Below are 22000 nucleotides of genomic sequence, written 5' to 3'. Positions count from 1 at the left end.
GGAAAGCGGGGCAGGAGGCGGCTCCGCCGGGGATGCAGCCGGGAGCCGGACTTCAACTCCCGAGAGGCCACGCTCCAGAAGGCCGCTTCCGATTGGCTGAGGAGCTCTCCGGGCCCTCTCCCGCTCCGCCCCCTCTCCCGTCCCGGCCGCGGATTGGCGGAGCGGAGCGATCGCGGAAGGGCCGCCCAGCATGGAGGAGCCGGAGGCGCGGGAGCTGCTGGCCTTCCTCCGGCCCGAGGCCCGCGGGGATCTGAAGGGCCGCGCCGTGCAGTTCGTGCTGGGGCTGACGGGGGGCGCCGAGGGCCGCCGCCTCCTGCTCGCCCACCCGGACTTCCTGGCGGCGCTGCTGGCGCTGACCGGCGAGCCGGAGGCGGCGCTGGCCGAGGCCGCCTTCCACGCGCTGCTCAACCTGGCGGCGGAGCCGGGGGCGGCCGGGGCGCTGCGGGAGGGGATGCCGGACCTGCTGCGGCGCCTGCTCGACCCCGCCTTTCCCCTGGCCGCCCCGGCCTGCGCGCTCCTGGCCAACTGGTCGCGCGAGGAGGGCCCGTGCCGGGCGCTGCTGGCCGAGGTGCAGCGGGGCGGGGCCGGGCTGGCGCCGCTGCTGGAGGCCTTCTGCGCGGAGGACCCCCGGCCCGGGGCCCCCTGGCACCACCTGGGCTCGCTGCTGGCCAACCTGAGCCAGCTCCCGGAGGCCCGCCACGCCCTGCTCGACCGCTCCGGGTGAGGGCCGGGGGAGGGTGGGGGGGCTGCCCCGAGGGCTCCGGACACGCGTGGCGCGGCGGCTGAGCGGCTCTTCCCGCAGGTGCGTGGTGCAGAGGCTGCTGCCCTTCACGCAGGACGCGGGCTCGGCGCTCCGGCGGCGCGGCGTGGCTGGGACGCTGCGGAACTGCTGCTTCGACCATCGTGAGTGCCGCCGGCCTCGCTTCAGCTCTGGGCGAGGAGCGCCGGGCCCGCCACGTCACGGATGTCTGCTTTTCAGGGCACCACGAGTGGCTGCTGAGCGAGCAAGTGGACCTCCTGCCCTTCCTTCTCCTCCCCTTGGCCGGCCCCGAAGAGTTCCCGGAGGACGAGATGGAAAGTGGGTGCCTTCTCCGGGAGGGGGGGGGCGCACAGAGACCCTTGAGGGCTGCCCTGCCCTGTGTGCCCTCCGTTGACCCCTCCCCTCCTGAACCACCCAGGGCTGCCCCTGGATCTGCAGTACCTGCCAGCTGAGAAGCAGCGGGAGCCGGAAGCTGACATTCGCAAGATGCTCCTGGAGACCCTCCTGCTGGTAGGTGGGCAGTGGCAGTGGTGAAAGTCCATTTGTTTACTACCGGTTCTGTGGGCGTGGCTTGGTGGGCGTGGCAGGGGAAGGATACTGCAAAATCCCCGTTCCCTCCCCACTCTGGGGCCAGCCAGAGGTGGCATTTGCTGGTTTCCGAAGTACTGGAAATTTCCACTACCAGTTCCTGTCAGAACCTGTGAATTTAACCCCTGGCAGGTGGGGTGCAGGGAGGGTACTTGGGGGCTGCTCTGTGCCTAGGAAACTGCCAAGTGGGCCCTGGAAACGGCTTCCTCTGGGCCACGGGGCTCACTCAGATTACCAAGATCTCAAGGATCTTCCCACAAATCCCTATGAATCGAGTCTCCCCCTCACCTCCCCCCAGTGTGTCCCCCTCTGCCCATTTTGTGCAACTCTGGAAAAGAGGGGTCCTTTGCCTCCTGGCTCCTCCCTTGCATCAGCTGTGCTGTGGGGTTTGATGGCAATGGGGAGGCCTGGAAGACGGGGGCTGGATCTCTGAGCCAGGCTGCTGTATTCCCCTTCTGGCTTTGGGGAAAGAGATCCAGAGGTTTTCTGTCCCCAAGAAGGTCCTCCTTCGACCCTCCCAGAGATGCAAACCCCCAGGCCAATGGCCTCCCTGTTAGAGGCCCCGCAGCCAGTGACACCCCCTCCCTTTGACAGCTCACAGCCACCAAACCGGGGCGGCTCCTGGTGCGAGAGAGGGGCACCTACTTTGTCCTGCGAGAGTTGCACAAGTGGGAAGGGGACCGTGGGGTCCGTGCTGCCTGCGAGAAGCTAATCCAGGTGAGTGGGGGAATCAAGTGGGGCTCTGGGACCTTCCTTCCCTTATGAGGAGGGGGCAGGGAGCTTGAGGCCTCGGCCGGTTTGTCCTGAGCAGGTCTTGATTGGGGATGAGCCGGAAGCTGGAATGGAGAACCTGCTGGAGGTGGAGATCCCCACAGAGGTGGAGCAGCAGCTGCAGCGCCTGGACCAGGAGGAAGAGGAGGAGGAGGAGGAGGAGGAGGAGGAGGAGGAGGCCTTGCTGGGAGGAATTGCATGAAAGTGGAAGGAGCTCCCACCCTCCATTGGTGGGGGAGAAAGGACTTTCTTCGGTGTCGCTGGTCCTGGCCTTTAGGCACAAAAATCCCAGCGCCTCCTTTGCTGCCGAAGGTGCTCCTTGGCGCTGCCTAGGGACTCTGCAGTCGCCGTTTCTCTGCAGTCTGGGCGAAAGAGTTAGCATCCCTCCAGCCACAGGAAGAGGGGACTGAAGGGGGGCTGGAACTCCTCTCAATAAAGGCTGTGGCGCACTTTTCTTCCTGCCCTCCTGCCTCACTCAGGGAAGTGGGAAGCTGCCCCAAGGGCCTCTGACTGGCTGACAGGTGCTCCTTCTCCCTAGTGCCATGTTGTAGCGCACAGATGAGGGAGCTGAGGTGGGCACTTTGTCTGATCTGCAGAGAAAAGGGGGTCTCCTGGATGCCAGCTCTACTGGGGGAGGAGGCAGCCCCTCTGTTACTCTGGAAGGGGTACCAGTTTCCATTGAAACAGGGTACAGGGCAAGGGGCAGGGAGCAGAGGGCATGGCTGTTTTCAGGGCAGGAATCCAGCCAGCCAAGAGACACCTTTGCTATTGGCCTTCTGCTGGGGACTTGCCTTCCCCACCCCAGAGGGGTGGGGGTGGGGGGTAGGATAGAGCAGGAAGGGAGGGGTTTGTGGCAGCTGAGGGGACCAAAGGCCAGCCACAGCTTCCATAAGTGATTGTGGAGGGATAGTTGGGGATGGTTTGGTCACATGAAGGGATGCTTGTGTTTCAGAAGCCCTGAATTGAGGGGGGTGGGGTGCATGCTTGGAGGAGCGACCCCCAAACCAAGGGGAGGAGTGAGGGAAGGCCCCCTCCCCTTTGGAGAAAGCAGGGAGGGGGCAGCAGCTGAGGAAATGGGGAAATCCAGCTTTACGTTGGGGGGCAAGGGGGGGCTGGGCCTGGAGCAGCTGCTGTGGAGGGGCAAGGGGGGGCGAGGACGCCCCTGAGCCGCTCTGCCTAGGAAGAGGAGCGAAGGGGGGCGGGGAGGGGCTCCAGCGGAGGAAGAACGGGCGTCAGACAGCAGCAGCCGCACACAAAGCAACAGTTCACTGATGTATATGCAGAAACAGCGGACAAGCGCGCGTGCCGACAGGCGAAGAGCGGCGCCGGGGCCCGGCCGGCCGGCCAGCCGCCTCTCAGGTCCGGGGCCGCCGCGGGGCGTACGCATCGCAGCAGGCGGAACCCCGGGGCGACTCTGAATAAGCTTTAATGGGCTCGTCCGGCGACGGGGGTCCCGGGCGTCGGGCCGAGCGCTGCCCCGGGCCGGGCGGGCCAGGCTGCCGCCGCGAGCGGGCCGGGCGTGGGGCGGGCGCGTCACGGGCAGGGCGTCATGCTGTAGAGGGAGTGGACTTGCTTGGAGAGGCTGGGCGAGGCGCTGCCCAGGCCGGCGGCGCGGGCGGGCGCCTTCTCCCCGAGCCGCTTGCTGGTCACATAGGCGCTGGCCGAGAAGCCCGAGCCGGGCTTGCGGAAGTTGGGCAGGTGGTGGAAGGGCTGCAGGGTGGTCAGCAGGCTGGGCCGGTAGAGCGAGAGGCGCGGCGGCCGCTCCGTCTTGCGCGGCGAGGGCAGCTGCAGCACGCAATTGGCCGGCGTGACCGGCGGGCTCTTCTTCTCGGCTTTGGCCCGGGGCGGGAAGGCGCCCGCGGCCGAGGAGGCGCGGGCGGGCGGCAGGACCTTGCTCTCCTTGGCCGGGCCCTCGGCGCTCTTGGCGGGGCTCTCGAGGTCCGGCAGCTGGGCCGAGGGGCCGCCAACGTCGCCTGCAACGGGAAGGGAGGGAGGGAGGGGGCGCCGGGTCACGGGGTGGGACCGCTGCCGCCGCCGTCGAGGATGGGGCTGGCGAGCCCGGCCCTCCCCGCCACCGGTTGGCCCTGGAAGGAGGCACCCGAGGCTCAGACGGCCCCTTTGCCCAGCGGGACTCGCGGCGGCTTGTCCCAGAGGCGTCTTTCTTCGGCCGCCTCTCCGGTACCTGGCGCCGTCTGAGGCTTCTCTTGGCCCATGGAGCACTCCGGATGGACTCCCATGGAGCTCATCACCCGGTGGAAGATGGCCGAGGTAGCCGGGAGCATCCAGCGGTGCGTGGCCACCTGCTGCAACCCCAGACGGGCCGCCGGCTTCAGCTGCAACAGGCCCTCGATGAGATTCTGGCATTCTGGGAGAGAGGGAGGGGCAAGGAGGGGAGGGGGAGGGAGAAGACAAGCTTGGTCACCCCTTCCCACCTGCTCCTCCTGGGGGACGCTGCGCAGAGCGGCAGACTGGCCTGAGAACCAGCTGTGGGTTGACCTGGCACATTTTCCCAGCAGCTGGAATTCAGGGCTAGAGGAATCTGGAGCTTCTCCCTCGTCCAGGCCACTGTTGTTTCTGCTGTCTCTGCTTCTTTCCCTTTGAAAACGTCCCGTTTCTTAGAAGCAAAACGTTTTCAAAGGGGAAAAAAAGGAAGTCCAGCTGCCTTTTGGAGAAGCACATCTGGAACTGGGATTCAGGGCCTCCCAGTGCAGCTGCTTGGAGGTTTCTTGGTCTCTCGGCTGGGACGTCCCACAGGCAGAACCTGCTCCAAAGCACAGACTAAACCACGCCCCCTCGCCCCCCCCCACCTCTCCGAGGGAGCTGTGGCTAAATGTTAGCTGACTGAGGGGAAGGGAGGGACCGCGGGGGGGAGGGGAGCTGTGGCAGGACTGGGCAGAGCCAGGCAGCCTCCCTGACCCTCTGGCCCTGCAGCCGCCTCTGTGGAACGGAATTCCTGGGCTTTAGAGGTCCCCAGCAGTCCAGAGCCCTTCCCACTGCCTCAGGGCCGGCTTCCCCCTCTCCCCTGCTGCCATCCCCAGGGTTCTCTTCCTCCTGGTTTTACCGGGGTTGCCGAGGACGAGGGTCACTTGTGGGTCTGAGCCCAAACCCACTCCTGGCAGCAGAGGGAAGAGCCAGGTTCCTCTACCAACGCTGTTATGTGGGGGCACAGGTTGAGGGCCCAGGCAGAGTCCTTCCCCATTCATTGGGTGGGGCAGATGGGGACCAGATGGGCTCCGTCTGAGCCCCTGGGGGTCAGGGGGGTGAGACGTCCCCTCGTACCTGGAGAGATTGGCTGCCGGAAGGCCAGGCCTTGCTTGATGACGTGAATCATCTTGTGCGGCTGGCGCTCCTTGAAGGGGAGCTTCCCTGTCACCATGGCGTAGAGGATCACCCCACTGTGCGGGAGGAGAGAGTCAGGAGGGGCCTCTGGGTCAGCCTGGCCCTAGTCCCCGTTGGCCCCACCCCTGCCGTGCTCACAGGCTCCATAGGTCAGCCAGCTCCCCATTGTATTTCTTGCTCATGAGGATCTCGGGGGCGGTGTAGGCCACAGAGCCACAGAAGGTGCTCATCAGAGAATTCTTCAAGGAGTAGCGGTTGGCAAAGCCAAAATCTGCAAGGGGGGGGAGCCGTCAGCTTCTCCAATGGGCCCCCAGCCCAGCCCCAGCCCCCCCCCCCCGATATAAGAGGGGCAGACTAGGAGAAATAAGGGTGCTTGGCAGGATGCAGAGCAATAAAAAGATACTGAAAGAGAGACCCAGGCAAAACTCAGAATCATAGCATTACAGAACAACAGAGTTGGAAGGGACCTTGGAGGTCATCTAGTCCAACCTCTTACTCAAGCAGGAGACGCTCTACCACTTCCGGACAAATGGCTGTCTAATCTCTTCTTGAAAGAGAGGTTCGATGGAGGTTTTCATTGGACAGCCATTGATGGATCCCCCACAACCTCTGGTGGCAAGCAGTTCCACTGATTAATTGTTCTAACTGTCAGGAAATTCCTCCTTAGTTCTAGGCTGCTTCTCTCCTTGATTACTGTCCACCTGTTGCTTCTTGCCCTGCCTCCCTCCTGGCGCTTTGGAGGATAGGTTGACCCCGCTCCTCCTTGGGGCAGCGCCTCAGATACTGGCAGGCTGCTGTCCTCCCCTGAGATGCGAACTGAACTCTTGAGAAGCCAGACTGGTGAGGGGGGGTCAGGGTGCCTCTACGTTCCCCAAGTCCACAGCACTTCACGGACTAGCTCTCTTCCTTGGGGACCGGATCTTGCCTGCCAAAAGCAGAAACTGCAGGGTCCGATCTCTGCCCGAGAGTTGTCCCTGAGGCAGGGAAACCACTCTTGCCTTTAAAGACAACCACAGCTGGATGCAGGAAGCCCAGATCACCTGGGCTCACCTGGGGGGAGGGTGCCCTGTTGATCCCCGGGGCTGCTCTGCGCTGTTCTGCAACCCTGCTGCCTTATCTTGCAGGTGGCACAACGAGGGCACCCCATTCTCTTCTCTTGCAGGAAGAAAACTCACCTGTCAGTTTAATGAAGCCACGTTCATCCAATAAAATGTTCTCACACTTCAAATCTCTGTGGGGGAAAGAAGAAGAGTCCCATGGGTTGACCAGCATGGAGACTTATTCAGCCAGGATTTGGGTCACACACACACATACACACACCCCCGCCTAGCAGGCATCTTCGGAGGTGGCCAAGAGGGGTTTCTTTCCCACTGCAACTTCTCAGGTGCTGGAATCCGCAGGATGCTGCCCACTGAATCATCTGGATGTTGGCTTATGACCCCACACAGCTTGCTTCATGGCCACTGTAGAAATAATCACGTGACCCAGTGGCTACGCGGTGACTTGGCTTCTGACCACAGAGGCTTGCGAGTCACAACCAACATTCTGGGCTGAGCTGTGGTTGCAAAGGAGAGCTACCTGTAGTCTTCCCCATAACCCTTGGCCACTTGACTTCTGTGAAGCCAGATTCACTCCAGAGTTTTCTTGTTTCTTTTTAAAACAATTCAAAACTCATCTTTGGCATAAAGAGATCCTTCTTGCTGAATTTCTGTGCTTTCTAAAACATTTCTGATCGTGGTCTCCAAGAAATAATTCAACAAATACTAGACTAGAATCTTCCAGTAATGCAGACTTTGCTCCCCAGTCAGAGTTGCTAAAATTCCCATTTATCTGTAAATTTGTCTATATCTGGCAGACATGAAACAATTTGGAGAAAAGGTGCCACCTGCCCTCCGCGATGCTCTTCCTGTTTATGTGGGATTCTTTGTTGCGTAGAAATTTCCAGGCCATCGGCTGACGTGCTGGGACCAGATTGCTGCTCCCCCATTAGAGGGAGAGAATGACCTCGCCCCTCTGTGGCCTCTCAAGTGTCCTGCTCTAGATTGTAGCCCTGAGCAACAAGAATTGTGTTGCCTGCAGTTGGTTCTTTCACTGTCTTAACTCCCCCCCCCTCCATGGCTATGTTTCCTGAGAGGATGCCGACCAGTCCTGACCACTGCCTGCTGCTGGTCTGGAGAGGTTTCTGGCCTCGGAGAACATCTGGCACATTCCACCATCTCCCCCACCCTGCCACTGCATCTCCTCCTCCTGCCCGCCTGCTTGTCTCACCTGTGGACAATGCCAACGTTGTGACAATGGGCAACAGCACTGACAATCTGTCGGAAAAGCCTCCGTGCCTCCTCCTCCTCCAGGCCAGGATACTCCCTCCGGTCAGATGTGGCGTTGATGTGCTCCAGGAGGTCCCCCCGGGAGGCCAACTCCAGCACCAGGTAGGTGCGCTTGCTGTTCCGATACATCTCATAGAGCTGGATCTACAAGACAGCCGAGCTTTCCGTGAGCACGGAGCCAGGGAGCTCACGGCCTTCCCCTCCTTCCACACTGACCTCCTGGTGCATAGCCATGCGGCCCCCGTGCCCCAGAACCCCTCTTGCTTTGGGGGTCTCACGGCTCAGGCAGCAGCAGCAGAATAACGGGGGGGGGAGAGCTTGGAGGCCGCCTAGTCCAATGAGAAGGTCACTTGTCCACCCAAGGAGAGAGTAGTGGGGTTCTCTTCCAGGACTGCTCACTGGCAGAGCACCCAGGAGGCCCTCCCTGAAGAGGACCCGTCCTCTTCTCCGTCTTCTGGCCTTGGAGGAGCCTTTTCCCCTAGTGGCCCTTGTGGTCCTGCTGCAGCCCCGGACGGAACCTCCACCTCCCTGGCAAAGCGCTACCAATTAGGTGGCCAGCAGCACCGGGACTACTTCAGGGAAGCCGTGGTGGGAAAGGGGCTGGGACAGAACGCTGCTGAAAGGTCACGGGACACACGTGTGCAGTGGGCATAACTCGGGCGGGCAATTCATTTTGTTTGTTTGTTTGTTTATTTGGATGTATATGCCGCCCTTCTCCAAAAGGACTCAGGGCGGCGTACAACATTAAAAAACAGACATCCCAAAAGTAAAAAAAAAAAATTAAATCCATATCCAAAAAAACAAACCGAATTTTAAAAAACAATACATTTAAAATAAGTTAAAATTAACAGGCCAGGCCGGCTTGCTGGGAAAGCCAACTTTTTAGGGCGCGTCAGAAGGACCGGAGGTCAGGGATTATGCGGAACTCCGGGGGCAGCTCATTCCAGAGGGAAGGCGCTCCCACAGAGAAGGCTCTCCCCCTGGGGGTCACCAGCTGACACTGCCTGGCCGACGGCACCCTGAGGAGGCCAACTCTGTGGGATCGTACTGGACGGTGGGAGGCTACTGGTGGCAGTAGGTGGTCTCGCAGGTACCCTGGGCCTAAGCCATGGAGTGCTTTAAAGGTCATAATTAGTACCTTGAATCGCACCCGGAAAACAACCGGCAACCAGTGCAGGCCGCCTAAAAGGGGTGTGACATGGGAGCACCTAGGTACCCCCATGACAACCCGCGCGGCCGCATTCTGGAACAGCTGAAGCCTCCGGGTGCTCTTCAAGGGCAGCCCCATGTAGAGAGCATTGCAGTAGTCCAGGCAAGAAAGGACGAGGGCATGAGTGACTGTGCACAGAGCATCCCAATCCAGGAAGGGGTGCAACTGGCGTACCAGGCGAACCTGGTAAAAGGCCCCCCTTGTCACGGCCGTCAGGTGTTCTTCTAAACCAAGCCGTGTATCCAGGAGGACTCCCAGATTGTGAGCCTTCTCTGAGGGGGCTAAAGTTTCTCCCCCTATCGTCAAAGATGGAACAAGATGTACAAATCGGGATGACGGAAACCACAGCCACTCAGTCTTGGAGGGATTGAGCTTGAGCCTGTTCCTCCCCATCCAGATCCGCACAGGCTCCGGGCATCGGGACATCACATCGAGGGCATCGTTTGGTGGTTTGGGGTAGAGATGAAAAGTTGAGTATCATCAGCATATTGATGATACTGTACCCCAAAACCATGGATGATCTCGCCCAGCGGTTTCATGTATATGTTGAACAGGAGGAGTGAGAGAACCGACCCCTGGGGCACCCCACAAGTGATGCGCCTGGGGGTCGATCTCTGCCCTCCAGTCAACACAAACTGCGACCGATCCGCCAGGTAGGAGGAGAACCACCGTAAAACGGTGCCCCCCCTCCCAGCTCCCCGAGTCGTCGCAGTAGGATACCATGGTCGATGGTATCGAAAGCCGCCGAGAGGTCTAATAGGACCAGGACAGAGGAACAGCCCCTGTCCCGGGCCCGCCAGAGATCATCGACCAACGCGACCAATGCCGTCTCCGTGCTGTACCTGGGCCTGAAACCCGACTGAAACGGATCCAAGTAGACAGCTTCATCCAGGTACTGGGGAAGATGACGTGCTACCACACTCTCGACAAACTTTGCTATAAAGTGAAGGTTGTAGACCGGACGATAGTTGGCTAAAGAAGCTGGGTCCAGGGAAGGCTTCTTAAGGAGGGGCCTCACCACCGCCTCCTTCAAGGAGGTGGGAAAGAACCCCTTTCTCAATGAAGCATTGGTAATCGCCTGGAGCCAGCCTCGTGTCACCTCCCTGGAAGCCGAAACTAACCAAGAGGGACACGGGTCCAGCACACAAGTGGCAGCACTGAGTCTCCCCATAATCCTGTCCATGCCCTCGGGGGTCACAGGGTCAAACCCATCCCAGATTGTCTCCTCAAGATTAATCCCCGTCGGCTTGCCCGAATCTACCCAGTCAGAGTCCAAGCCTGTCCGGATCTGAGCGATTTTATCCTGCAGATACTGAACAAATTCTTCAGCCCTACCCTGCAAGGGGTCTTCCCCAGTTCCTTGGTTAAGTAAGGAGCGGGTCACCCTAAACAGGGCGGCTGGGCAGTTATCTGCGGACACGATAAGAGCGGAAAAATATTGCTGTTTTGCCGCTTCTATCGCCACTAAGTAGGATTTAATATAAATTCTTGCTGGTGTTCGATCAGATTCGGACCGGCTGGCCCTCCAGCCACTCTCTAGGCGTCTTTTCCAGCGTTTCATCTCCCAGAGCTCCTCGGTAAACCAGGGAGCCATCTGGGATCAAACACCGGGTCAGAGGCCGCAAAGGCACAACACGATCCAATTTTTCCCACATGATCAACTGGGGTTGCTGTTTGGGGGGGGGGGGGAACCACAAGGCCTGCATGCATGCACACAGGTACATTGCAAACAAACAGCCATCGCCTTCAAAAGGAAAGGACTCCCCACAGGACAGCCAAGGGGCCGGATGTGGCCCAGGGGCAGTGAAATCCCCAGATCTGGTATAACAGGGTATTTTCAGAAGGCCAACGAGCCGTGTAAAGCAGCCCTGAGGCCAAATGGCAGCAGTTTGCCTCCGATTCTGGAATTCCAATTTCTGGGGGCCACTCAGCCTCTCTGACCCCTCTTCTGCAGTTAATGGGTGAAGAAGGACAGGCCTGCTGGTGCTCAGGATGCCTCAATGTGGGGTCCAGAAAAGCCAGCTCCTCTAGTTGGCCTTTGGTGGCCGTCTTGAGGCACCCCAGGCTCACTTCTGGCTTTTTCAGAACATACGTGCGGTGAACTGGATCCCACCTTGTGTTGCCCACGCTGCTCCTTTGGCCGCTGGGGGCTCTCAGACACACTTTTGGGCACTCGTGGTGTTGGGGTGCTTTACTCAGAGGAGGCCCCTCAGGGTTTGAGGCTCCCCTGCAGAGACTCACCACATTTAGGTGCTTGTAAGTAACATTCAGGGAGTAGATTTCTCTTGGAAGGAACTTTTTGGTATATTCCACAGGTGCCTCTGCTGTTGAAATTATCTTTATAGCAACCTGCGGGAAGAGGGAGCAGAGCGTGAGGCGGCCGCTGGGAAACCCCTCGGCCATGGAGCTTCAGGGCTGAGGAACGCTGCGCCACCAGCCCCGTGGGACCTTCCTAAGCAGGGTCCATAAGCATCGCATTGGGTTCCGCAGCGCCAGAACCAGGCATTTGGAGCAACAGAAAAAGAGAAGAAAAGAGGCACCGTATTAAAATAATCAAAATGGAAGGTGACCAGTTTCAACAGTAAAACGAATTACCAAAATATTTAGGCAGTTTAAAAGCTTAGCAGTTGCGGCACTGGCCCGTCCATTTAGCCACCTTCTGGAGGGGTTCCTGAACTGTCAGTCGAAAACACACACACACACACACACACACACACACACACACACACACAGCCCTTATGCTAATAAGCGTAACCAATCCAGGTGGCCACACCAGGTAGTGGAAGGTCTCTGGCGGAGCAGGCTGCTTGCTGCCTCTCTCTTCCAATGGACCTCCAGCTTTTGCACAGAACTGGGGGAAGTTGTCCTCCTGGCCCGGAAGGGGGCCAAGCCATCCTTGATAGAACCACAGGATATTCACAAAGGGGTCTGTTACAAAAATTTCCCTATATAAAAAAACAAAGGAAAACGACAGGCAATAAATCTTACTTTAAGATCAGAGGCTTATTGTTTCATGAACAATTTTTGAACATGAATAGCAAACGTAGCATTACTTAGATTTGGGTCTTATTCCAATAAACTCCACTGACATAGCTAAATCCAGCAAGGATTGGCTACGGCCAGTGGCCCTCAACTCCTCCCAAGACAATCTTTTTATACTTTTCTGCAGGCATTTCACAACTTGCTTCCTTGTTCTGCCTTACTGACCGCCACTCTCTGCAAACACCTGTGTACATTTGAAGTTCTCAGACCCTTGTTACTTTCAGTTCCTCATTTCCCACCATCTCACTCTTCCTGCTCTAAATATATCCATTTCAAGTACAAACTTTGCACAAAATGCAGCACAAGTCAGCCCATTTGGAAATATTAGTCTGGTACGTTTTGCAATTATGCTAGTTTAAAACTTGGATACAATGAGGCTTGCAAGCTCACTCCTAGGCCTATTACCTGCAACTTTCCAATAAATATTTCCTTCCCTCACGGTCGGTATAAGAGAGCGATCTCCCCTGCTGCGTACAAGCAGAATTCCCTGTGCAGGTAGTTTCAAAGGTGCTCTTTCAAAAGGCAGCTGGTCTGTTTTAATACCTGTTCGCTTTAATTCCCAGAATCCAAAAGGCCACATTCAATTTTCCAGAATCCAAGAGGCAATTTTCAAAAGGCAACTTTAAGACCTGTGGACTTAACTCTGGGAATTCCCCAACCAGCCAGTTGGAGACCCGTTTTAAATGATGAAGAATCAGCTGAGCAGTCAAGGCCAAGGCCCCCACCCCTCTTCTGCTAGGATTTTCTCCTGGGGGGGGGGCAGCCCATCCATCTCCCTGGAATAGCTGCTCCCCGCCTGCTTCTCCCTCCCTTCAAAATGCCAGGGCCCTTCCCTTCCCTTTGTGTGCACTGGGATCAGGATGGATCTACTCCAGCCTCTGGGGATCTGGACAGAATCACCATTGACACAGGTAGGCAGGATCCCCCCTCTCCCCTGATCCATAACCACCTGGGGCATTCCTGTTCCAGTCAGAACATCTCCAGCCATTTTGGAGTTGTGTGATTGCAACAGCCGCCTCTAACAACCTATGATGTAACAGATTTATTTATTTTAAATGCTTTTATGCCACGCCAGTCATCTGATTCTAAGCAGCTTATGACTAGCAAAAAAATACGACACAATAATCCTCCTTATATCGAAAATAACCAAGACCTTATTTCAGTGACCACTCTGTGGGGCAGGGTCATCCCCTGCTTGGGGAAAAACTCCCCTTTCCCCCTGGCAGGATTCACGCAGGGGATGCTGGTGTCCAAGCCCCTGAAGTGCTCTCTGGGTATCCAAAGTCTCTCCACGCTGGCTTTGTGCCACGTCCAGTGCTTCGAATTGCACCTGGAAATAAACTGGGAACCCATCAACCTCTGGACCAGCAGGGCAGATAGAATAAGGGGAGAAGGCAAGCTGGGCTCAAGGCCAGGGCCGGAGGGACTGGACAACAGACCAGTCCAAAGGAAGCTGGGATGGAAGCTCAGGGAAGCAACAGAAATGGTCACTGAAACTCTTGGATGCCCCCTGCAGGACAATTTGGAGGAGAACATCTCCAGAAAAGGGCCTGGCCCCAGGGAGCAATTCTGAGTAGCAGACGTCTATTCTGGGGCATTTCCCCCTCTGGCCTGGCCTGAGAGAGCTGCTGGCCTCACTGCAGCCAAAGCCTATAATGACTCCTTCTGGACCCAGCAGGACAGGTGGGGAAGCCCAGCACAGCGTCTGAGGGGAGGGGGCTTTGCATGCGGAGGAGCAGCCCCCCCACTCTGGGCATCAAGTCCACCAGGGCTAAAATAGCTGCAGATGAAAAATCCATCACTTCTATCGATTCCTTTTTTAACAAGATCTGATGTGCGCAACGGTTGTTGATAGCGTCATCTTTCTCCTGCCTTTTTATAAAGTTGCCCAGGAATTCAGCTGGATTCTGTTCATGATCAAACTGCAGGACATCAGTCCACCCCCCCCCTCTACCTTACCCACCCCCCAAGCAGAATGACCGTGAGTTACCCTTGCGTGGAAGAGTGCAGGCAGCCCTCAACCACAACCCCAAAATTTCCTTGGCTAAGTGAGACAATTAAGTGAATTTTACCCCACTTTATGACCTCTCTTGCCGCGGCTGTTAAGTGAAACACTGTAATTGTTAAGTGAGTAACCTGGTTGTTAAGTGAGTCTGGCTTCCCCATTGACTTGGCTTGTCACAAGATCACAAAAAGCGTTCCCAGTGACCCTGGGACACTGTAGCCGTCATAAATATGAGTCAGTTGCCAAGTGTCCGAATTTTGATCATGGAGATGCTGCAAGGGTTGTAAGTGTGGAAAAGATGTCACTTTTTCCAATGTTGTCGTAACTTTGGAAGTCACTAAATGGTTATAAGTCAGGGGTTACCTGTAACCCAAATAAAATTGTATTCTGGCCAGATTCCTGAAGCCCAAGGACTACCTGAAATTCTGTTTGAAACGGTGGTACTAGCACCACAGAGCTGAGGAGCCCCCCCCACCCCATGGGAGAATTCCTCTGGGGCAGAGATGCACCCCCTTCAAGATGTACCCCAAAAAAACCTTCCCTAAAGAAATGGCTGCTCAAAGATGCAAACTTACCTGAGAGCAGGTACAAAAATGCTCAGTCTTAATTGCCCACCTTGGAGGAAGGGCCTGGAGGAGGATCTGGAGATCAAGGATCTCAGTCCTGAAAGCGCCTGGTTGGAGAAGGCCTTTTGGGAAGGAGGCTCTTGCAGGGGAAGGAAGAGCCGGCCCACAGGGGCAGGAAGGGAGGGTTTTTACCAAGAATGATGGGCACAGCACCACCTTCATTTACTGACTGGCTGGAAACTCTTCCGTCGGACTGAAGAGGCGTCATTGAGCTGTCTTGACTGTCCGTGGCTCACAGGGACCTCCGGGAGGATCGGTCCCAACCAGGGCCTTTGGGAGGTCCAACAGTGCCCCTCCTCCACTTATGAGCCCCCCACCCTCCTCCCAGTTGCCCTACCCTTCTCTTCCCATTATGTTAAAATATTGCATAACTATCTCCAGATCAACCTGCCTTTGTCAAAGCCAACTATTGAGAGAAAGCGGGTGATGGCAGTGGGGCGTAAGCGGGAGGGCAGTTTCACCTGGGCCAGCCCCCGCCACTCCTTTGAGCCCCCCCTCCCCGGGGCTCACCATAGAGTGCCGCTTATTCCTGAGGTCTGAAGCCAGCTTGTAGTTCTGCATCATTTTCTCCTGGGTGGCGTAACCCAGATAGACTTTGGAGAAAGCCCCCGACCCGATTTTTTTGGAAGAGAGGAGGTAGCCATTCTCCTTGCTTTCCCGGACCTGCTCCAAGAACGTCCTCCTGTCGGCCTCGCGCTTCGAGAAGCTCTTCATGGCCCCGAACTGGCCCAGGAGGGGGTGGCCCGGGGGCCGGGCTGAGGAGGCTGCTGGAGGAGGGGCTGCCGCAGGGCTGGGGGCGAGGCCGGCAGAAGCACAGTTCAGACAAACACATCAGCTCTGCAAGGGGGGCAAGCACAGCGCGTGGGTCCTTCTTAGCACGGCGCCTTTCTCATCTTCTGGGTGGGTGCTGCCACTGGCCAAGCACAAGGAGTGGCAGTCCAAGGGGTACCTTGTTGCTCTGGACAGAGGAGTTTCCACAGTGACCGGCTGGCCCAGGCATTCCAGAGGCCGCCTTCTAGAACCGAGGCACAACAAGCAGTTGTAGAACTTCGGATCTCGGGTGGGGGTCCCACAGCTGCACTGGATCTCCACCCCCACCCCTGCTGACAGAAGGGCCCAGAGGCCTTGGGAGCTCCTCTTGGGCAGAGTTTGACAGAGGCTGGGTGAGTCACAGACTGGATTTATACCTCTTGCTAAGCTGGGACGGGGGCTCTCTGGCCCTGGGGTTCAAGCCAGAAGGGCGTGTGAATTCAGCCCCCACAGTTGCCTTGAACACCAGGATTCTGTACGTCCTGCAACCCCAGCCAAATACGACCTGTTCAAGAGATCTGGATGAAGGAAGTGGCCCATCCTGTGCCCTGCTATTTCCCCCTTCCTTCGGTTGTGTCAGATTCTCAGAGACCGCTGGGCACAGTTGTTCACAAGGGCTTTGCCATTCCCTCCTTCCTAGGGCTCAGAGTGGATGACTGGCCCAAAGTCACTCAATTGGCCTCAAAGGCAGGAGCAGCTCTCAGGAATCCCATTGGAAGGCGGGGGTGGGGGGTGGGGGATGGCACGTGAGTGAGAGGAGGGGGTGAGACAAACAGATGAGGGTTAACAGGGACAAATGTCAACTTCTGCACTTGGGGGGAAAATATGAATTTAGAATCGTGCAACCTGATTGGCTGGGAGGAGATGAAAGAAGTCACACGTCTAAACACAAACCGCCTCCCCCCCCAGCCCCCCAGCCGAGAATGGCAACTTGGGGTGGTGAGGGAGCTGGAAAGTGAGTCCTCGCTGCAGGGACATTGAAGGGGGGGTGGGTTCAGGAGGGAAGCCCCGGCAGGTGATAGAATTGCCGTGGGGGACCTGGGAGTGGGGGGGGGGGAACTTAGGCTGCAGAGCAGTTCAGGTGAGATTCTCTCTAAGGGCAGAGGGTTGAACTGGAAGACCTCCAAGGTCCCTTCCGTTATGTTATTCATTCCCTGGAGGCCGGGAGCTACAGACGGAGCAAGGAGTCCAAGATTAGGCGGCCACTGGTCATCTGGCCATGAGGCTGCAGACTCCGGTCCTTGAATGACAGAGAGCAACAGAGAGGGAGTTTGGGGGGGGGGTGACACCTGCTCCCTGGTGACCCCTCCCCCCTCAATGACAGTTGGAAGGTGTTTTAACAAGAGGCTGGACCAGGTGACTCTGGGGAGAACATTCATCACGTCTCAAACAGGCCAATAGCCATGCTAGGTCATGCTTGGTTTTCATGGCAAAAAAGCCAACATGGTAACGTCTGAATCAAACGGCTGATGAAGCTGTGAAATCTCCGAAGACAGGGCTTTGGGAGAAAGGAGCCCTTCAGCCAATATCCGCCCGGCCTGAATTTTCTGGGGAGGGGGTTGCACAGCCAGAAGCACCGCTCGGAAAAGCAGTCCGTCCAGAGACTTTTGTAGAGCAAACACGGAACGGGACCCGGTTCCGATCAGGCTCCGTCCAGGTCTGCTGGTGGGGGAATTCTGGGCGCTGAAGTTCAGGGGTCTTAAATTGGCCAAGGTCGGTCCCCCTCCCCAGCGGCCAGAACCCAAAGCAAAGAAGGGAGGGGGCGGTTTCAGAGAGCGACGGGACCCCCAAGGCCACAAGCCAAATGCGAGGGGGCCGGTTAGATTCACACCTGGGGCGCCTCCTCAGACGAGGCTCCAGAGCAGCGATCGCGGTCCTCGGGCCGAGAAACGGGACCGGGAAGCCCCGGCAGGGACCGAAGCAGGAAGGGCGGAAGGGCCGGGATCTCAAACAGCTGTGAAGGGGCCGAGAGACGCCCCGACGGAAAACACGGCCAGAGCCTCAGCATTCACTCTTCCAGGTCGCTCGTCATCTCCCCCCCCCCCCAGCAGCTCCGCAGCGACGAGGCCGGCGGGAGGCGGAGGGGGCCCGGCTCGCTCCACGCGGGGCTGGGGAGGCCGAGACTCCTGGCGGGAAGGTGCCGCTGCCTTCGCCCGTCTGGGCGGCGGAGTCCGCGGAGGAGCCTGGAGAGGAGCCGGTGGGAGCCCCGCCAGGCTTCCCGGATGGAGAGCCCGGCCGCCTTCCCAGGACCAGCGCAGCCCCACCCGCCCCCAGCGCCGTCGAGCCCCGGGGCCCGAGGAGCGGCTGCCCGCAGTGGTGCCGCAGCCATTGGGCCCCATGAGGCTGAGCAGGGAAGGCGCCCAGGGAGGATCGGGCGGGAGGGCCGAGGGCGGACGGGGGGCCCCAAGTCCGCCGGGGCTCCGGGCGCCAGGGAGCCTCCCTCCGCCCCTGGGGCGCCCCATGCGCAGCCTGTCGTGGCGGAAGCTAAGCCACTGGAGGCTCCGCCGGGAAGAGCCGCCCTTCTCCTCCTCCTCCTCCTCCTCCTCCTCCTCCTCGGGCGAAAGAAGCCGCGCAGAGCCGCCCGGAAGGGATCCGGCGCAGATTGGTGCAGCTCCCGTCCCGCCAGCAGCCAAGACCGGCCGCCTCCGCACCCAGCGGCTTCCCCTCGCCCCGTTTGACCGCAAGCGGGATGGGAGACCACCAGGGGATCCCGGGCTGACCTCCCCACCCCAAGCCCGCGGAGGCGGGGCGGAGGGGGCGGGGCTTGTGGCGTCCAGGGGCGGGCCTCGTCATGAGACACGGGAGTCTCCCTCCGAGGGGCGGGGGCGAGTTGGCGCAGCCGCATTAGAGGCGGACTGCTGCTGCAAGTCAACCCTCCCGTCTCCCCCCGGGCGCCCCTCCGCCCCCACTCCGCCCGCCTGCCCTCCCCCCTCTCACCCCCCCGGGAGGGGCTCCGGCTGCTGGTAGGCCGAGGGCTCCGAGGGTGGGGCGGGGGCGGGGGCGGGGCCTCCCAGGTGAGGGCGTGGCCTTAAATACCCGGAAGCGCTGCTCCCCATCAGGAGACTCAGCGGCGGGGACGGTGCGGAGAGCAGGAGCAGCGGCGGGGGGGGGAGGGGCTGCAGCGGCTGGCGGGAAGGGGTGGGGGGGCGGGCGGGCCTGCGGCGGGGTCTCCCTGGGGAGCTCCGGGGCTGCCCTGCTGCCGGCTGAGCGGCGCTTCTCTCCCCGCAGGCGGCGCTGGGCTGGGCAGGAGCGGGACGCTGCAGGAGAAGAGCCGCGCCAGCCCCGACCCTGTCGGCGGCTGCCCAGCAGCTGCTCTCGGAGGATGCGCCGGACGCCGGTCGGCCCCTCCACACTCGCCGGGCGCTCGAAGGGCGGAGAAGGGCTCCCTTGAGGCTTCCCCGCCCGCGCCCCACAGCAAGACTCCCTCCCCGGAGCGCCTCGGCCGGAGCCCTAGCGAGACCCGGAGCGGCGGCAGCCCAGCCGGAGCCGGGACCATGGCCGAGTCCCGCGTGAAGAGTAAGTGGGGGGGGGCAGTGGGCGGCCTTTTGGAGGTGGGGGGGGCTGTCCCAGAATGCCCCACCGGTCAGCTGGGGATGAAGTCGGCTGTGCCCTCCGCTGCTTTCCTGCCCCCGCGGCCTTTGCCCTCCCGACTGGGAACGCCCAGGGGCAGCTTTGGGCCTTTGCCCTCGCACGACCCCCAGCCCCTTTATGGGGGGTGTTACCCTGGGGCTCCAACCGTAAGGCTTGCAGTGCATTGCTGGGGAATTCTGGGAGTTGAAGTCCGGGAGTCTTAAAGTTGCCAAGTTTGGAAAAAGATAAAGAAGGGACTTCCATTTGCCTCTGCAGCCCTTACAAACATTTCCCTCCCTCCATGAGGTTCCAGCAGAGAGATTCCTTCCGTCTCCCATTCAGCCTCTTTTTAAATTGGCAACTCCAGAAATGGCCTTTCCACGTCTTTCTGTATCCGAGGCTTCCAGGCTTTTAATCGAGGTTTCCAGTCTGGCATGAATCTTCAAGGCCCCGTGGCCTCCCCTGGAGGGTGGCAGCGCCCAGCGGGATCTGTGAAGGGGCTCAGAAAAAGTGCCACCAGAGCCTGGGTGCCGCACTTCACACCCTGGGCAGCCTACAAGAGCAGCAGCAGCAGCGGGAGGTTTAATTCACGCCTGCCTGGAGAAGCTGCTGAAGAGACCTGCACGGCTTGTAGCTCCGTCTGTTGTGCAGAGAAAGGGGAATTGCCGGGTGTTTCCTCCTGGTGTTGCCACACTCTTCCGGTATGCACAGGGGGGCTCCGTTTTTCCTTGGGAGTCGAGTGGGGTGCACGGCTTCCCCCGGGGCTTTGGCCATGGGGCACTGGGGGTCCTGAAAAGGTCCCTGGAGCCCACCTTCCCTTCTGGGCTCCACTGAGCTGCTGCCAAGTGGACGGCAAACCCGGGGCCACCAGCAAAGCAGAGGAAGGTTCCCACCCTGAGCAGAGGCCGGGAAAAGCCGCCCTGAGTCCCCTGGTGGGGAAGGTTGGAGGCAGAGGAATTGGATCAATAACAAGCGAAGGAACTGCCGCCTTTGCTTACAGCGATAAGCGGATGAGCCCCAAAGGAAGGTTTGGTTTCCCGGCAGATTTCTCTAAAAGTGGAGGGTGAGGAGACTCAGCCTGACCGAATCATTTGTCTGTCGGCAAATTAAGGGGCCAATGAAACTTTTGCTGAAAGAGCTGCACTGTTTCTTGCCTCTGACTGAAAAGCCAGACGAAGCTTCTTCCTGGGGTTGTTCCTCCTCCCCCTCCTCCTCCTCCTTCTTTCTCTTTGGCCGTTAGAGGAAATTCTCCTCTATTCTGAAAACATTGAGCCCTGAATTTTTCCGTATTCTGTGTGAACTTGATGTAAAAATAAATCAGGTTCCCTACGTAATCGCACGCAAGGGCCCCTAGAGGCTTTTGGCCAAACTCCGTTCCCTGCCTTGAGCTGCTAAGGCTTCTGAGGCCACCCAGGGCGTTGTGGTCTCAGGGGGGCTTTTTTCAGCCCACTGGGCTCCTTTTTCTAGAAAACCCATTCCTGGAGCAAACAGCCGAGCTGCAGTGGCCCCTCCTTGACCGGCATGGATAGAAGCGGAGGCTCATTCATTCCTGGAGGAATTGAGGGGGCTGGGATGAATGTAAACAGATTCGCCAGATTCAGGTTAAAGGAGCCGCTGCAGTCCCTCCCTCTCAAACGCCTGGCACAGCTGCAAGGCCCGTGAGGACAGCCAGGGTTTGGGACCTCCGAGAGCACCGGACAGATCTCGAGGGAGGCTCACTGCCGCTGCCACGCAGAGAAGGCACTTTCTGCCCTTGGTAGGCAGGAGCCATGCGGAGGGTGCCACTCTGCCAGGCAGTCAAGTGGAACCACCAGAGATGGGGGTCCCTCAAACAACGCGGCCTGGTTTTTCTATTCTTTCCAAAAATGTGTTTTCCTTCCTTCCTTCCTTCCTTCCTTCCTTCCTTCCTCTGGGGAGCGGAGGGTTGGATTGGACAGCCTCTAGGGGCCCTTCAGCCCTGGGGTTCTACTCTCTGGAATCTCCCAATTCGATTGGTTGGAGAAGAACTGAAACCAGATTGGCTGGGGAGACTTTATGTCCACCTTCAATATTGTCTAGCCAGGCTGACTTCCTCAGTAGATGTAGACTAGAAAGGCATGGAGGGATCAGTCGTAGGAGCCCTTCGGCAGCCAGTGCTGAGCAGGAAGGGGGACATTCGGGCTTAGAAAGCTTGTTTGGCTTTGCAGTTTTTCCATGGAGCAACAGGAAATCTGCCAGCTGCATCCAGGACCCCTCCCACTGCTGAGCAGCCCCCCACCCCCAAGCTGGTATCTCTCACGGGGTCCAGTTTTGGTGACCTGCTTAGACAGTGGATTGCAAGGAGGGCTTTGCTGCACCCTGCCCACCGTGGCTCCTGTAGCATGAGGAGGGGGCCCTCTGGAGTCTTAGGGGGGCAGCTCTGCCTGCTCCCCTGTTACAGGCCCCGGTTGCCTCGGATGCTGTCGAGGTCGCAGAAGGATGAGTCATCGGCCTGGGCAGCTGCAACCCGTGGGTCTGGGGTTGCGAAGGGCGTGAAGATTTGGGGGTGGCCTTATGCTTTGAGCTTTCAACTCCACACAGAGCCTGTTGATGACCTTTGGCTGCTGGCTGGACTCCTTCGTGCCACAGAGGTTCTTGAACAGCGCACCAGTCGCTGCCTTCATTGTGCTGCGGTCAGCCTTTCCCGGAGCGACCCGGGGCCGAGTTCTCTGTCCGAGGGGCTCCGGGGAAAGGCGTCTTGGAGCAGTGGGCGCTTCCTTTTTATCTCACATTTCTTGACTTTGGCCCTGGGGCCAACTCCAAAGGGTCGTGTCCACTTGTTCAGCTCTTTTCCTGCTCTTGGGACTTTGAAGCCTCTTTGAATGCCGGCTCTGGCGTCGTTCCCTGCCTCCTCCTGCCTCTCTGCCTCCCCATTCTGTATTCCGCATCGGTCAGATCCTCTCTTGAAGAATCAGGGGCTCCCTGTCTAAGAAG

General features: G+C 58.9%; 3 protein-coding genes across 6 annotated transcripts in view; 2 read left to right on the top strand and 1 right to left on the bottom strand.

Annotated features, from left to right (window-relative positions):
• The first annotated feature begins 34 nt into the window (after positions 1 to 34).
• On the top strand, positions 35 to 2574 carry HGH1 (HGH1 homolog). Its single transcript, XM_081951628.1, has 6 exons — positions 35 to 720; positions 803 to 903; positions 980 to 1078; positions 1179 to 1270; positions 1943 to 2065; positions 2160 to 2574. The coding sequence occupies exons 1-6, from the start codon at positions 191 to 193 to the stop codon at positions 2319 to 2321; spliced, it is 1107 nt and encodes a 368-aa protein (XP_081807754.1). The 5' UTR covers positions 35 to 190; the 3' UTR covers positions 2322 to 2574.
• A 955-nt stretch (positions 2575 to 3529) lies between these two features.
• LOC309391294 (testis-specific serine/threonine-protein kinase 5-like) lies at positions 3530 to 17989 on the bottom strand. 2 transcript variants are annotated; one of them, XM_081951603.1, is made up of 8 exons: positions 17310 to 17989; positions 11237 to 11344; positions 7727 to 7929; positions 6634 to 6689; positions 5597 to 5729; positions 5399 to 5514; positions 4302 to 4484; positions 3530 to 4092 (listed from the first exon to the last, which is right to left on the bottom strand). In XM_081951603.1, the coding sequence occupies exons 1-8, from the start codon at positions 17484 to 17486 to the stop codon at positions 3653 to 3655; spliced, it is 1416 nt and encodes a 471-aa protein (XP_081807729.1). In that variant the 5' UTR covers positions 17487 to 17989; the 3' UTR covers positions 3530 to 3652. The 2 variants fall into 2 exon arrangements, with proteins under 2 accessions (XP_081807729.1, XP_081807728.1); XM_081951602.1 differs by lacking the exon at positions 17310 to 17989 and adding an exon at positions 15179 to 16032.
• Positions 17990 to 18423: 434 nt separating this feature from the next.
• The window catches only part of MROH1 (maestro heat like repeat family member 1), a 33429-nt gene continuing 29852 nt past the window's right edge, over positions 18424 to 22000 (top strand). For 2 of the 3 annotated variants that reach the window (XM_081951599.1, XM_081951598.1), the window contains exon 1: positions 18669 to 18994. In XM_081951599.1, coding sequence (XP_081807725.1) covers positions 18973 to 18994 — 22 coding nt within the window. In that variant the 5' untranslated portion in view covers positions 18669 to 18972. Of the gene's footprint in view, positions 18442 to 18668; positions 18995 to 22000 lie in introns of those variants that run through there. The other variant, XM_081951597.1, reaches the window with a different exon arrangement.

The sequence above is a fragment of the Natrix helvetica genome (genome assembly GCF_964273705.1).
Source record: "Natrix helvetica genome assembly, chromosome: 4".
In the NCBI taxonomy this organism is placed as follows: Eukaryota; Metazoa; Chordata; class Lepidosauria; order Squamata; family Natricidae; genus Natrix; species Natrix helvetica.
The sequence above is the reverse complement of the archived record's forward strand: the minus strand, read 5'-3'. Positions and strand labels throughout refer to the sequence as shown.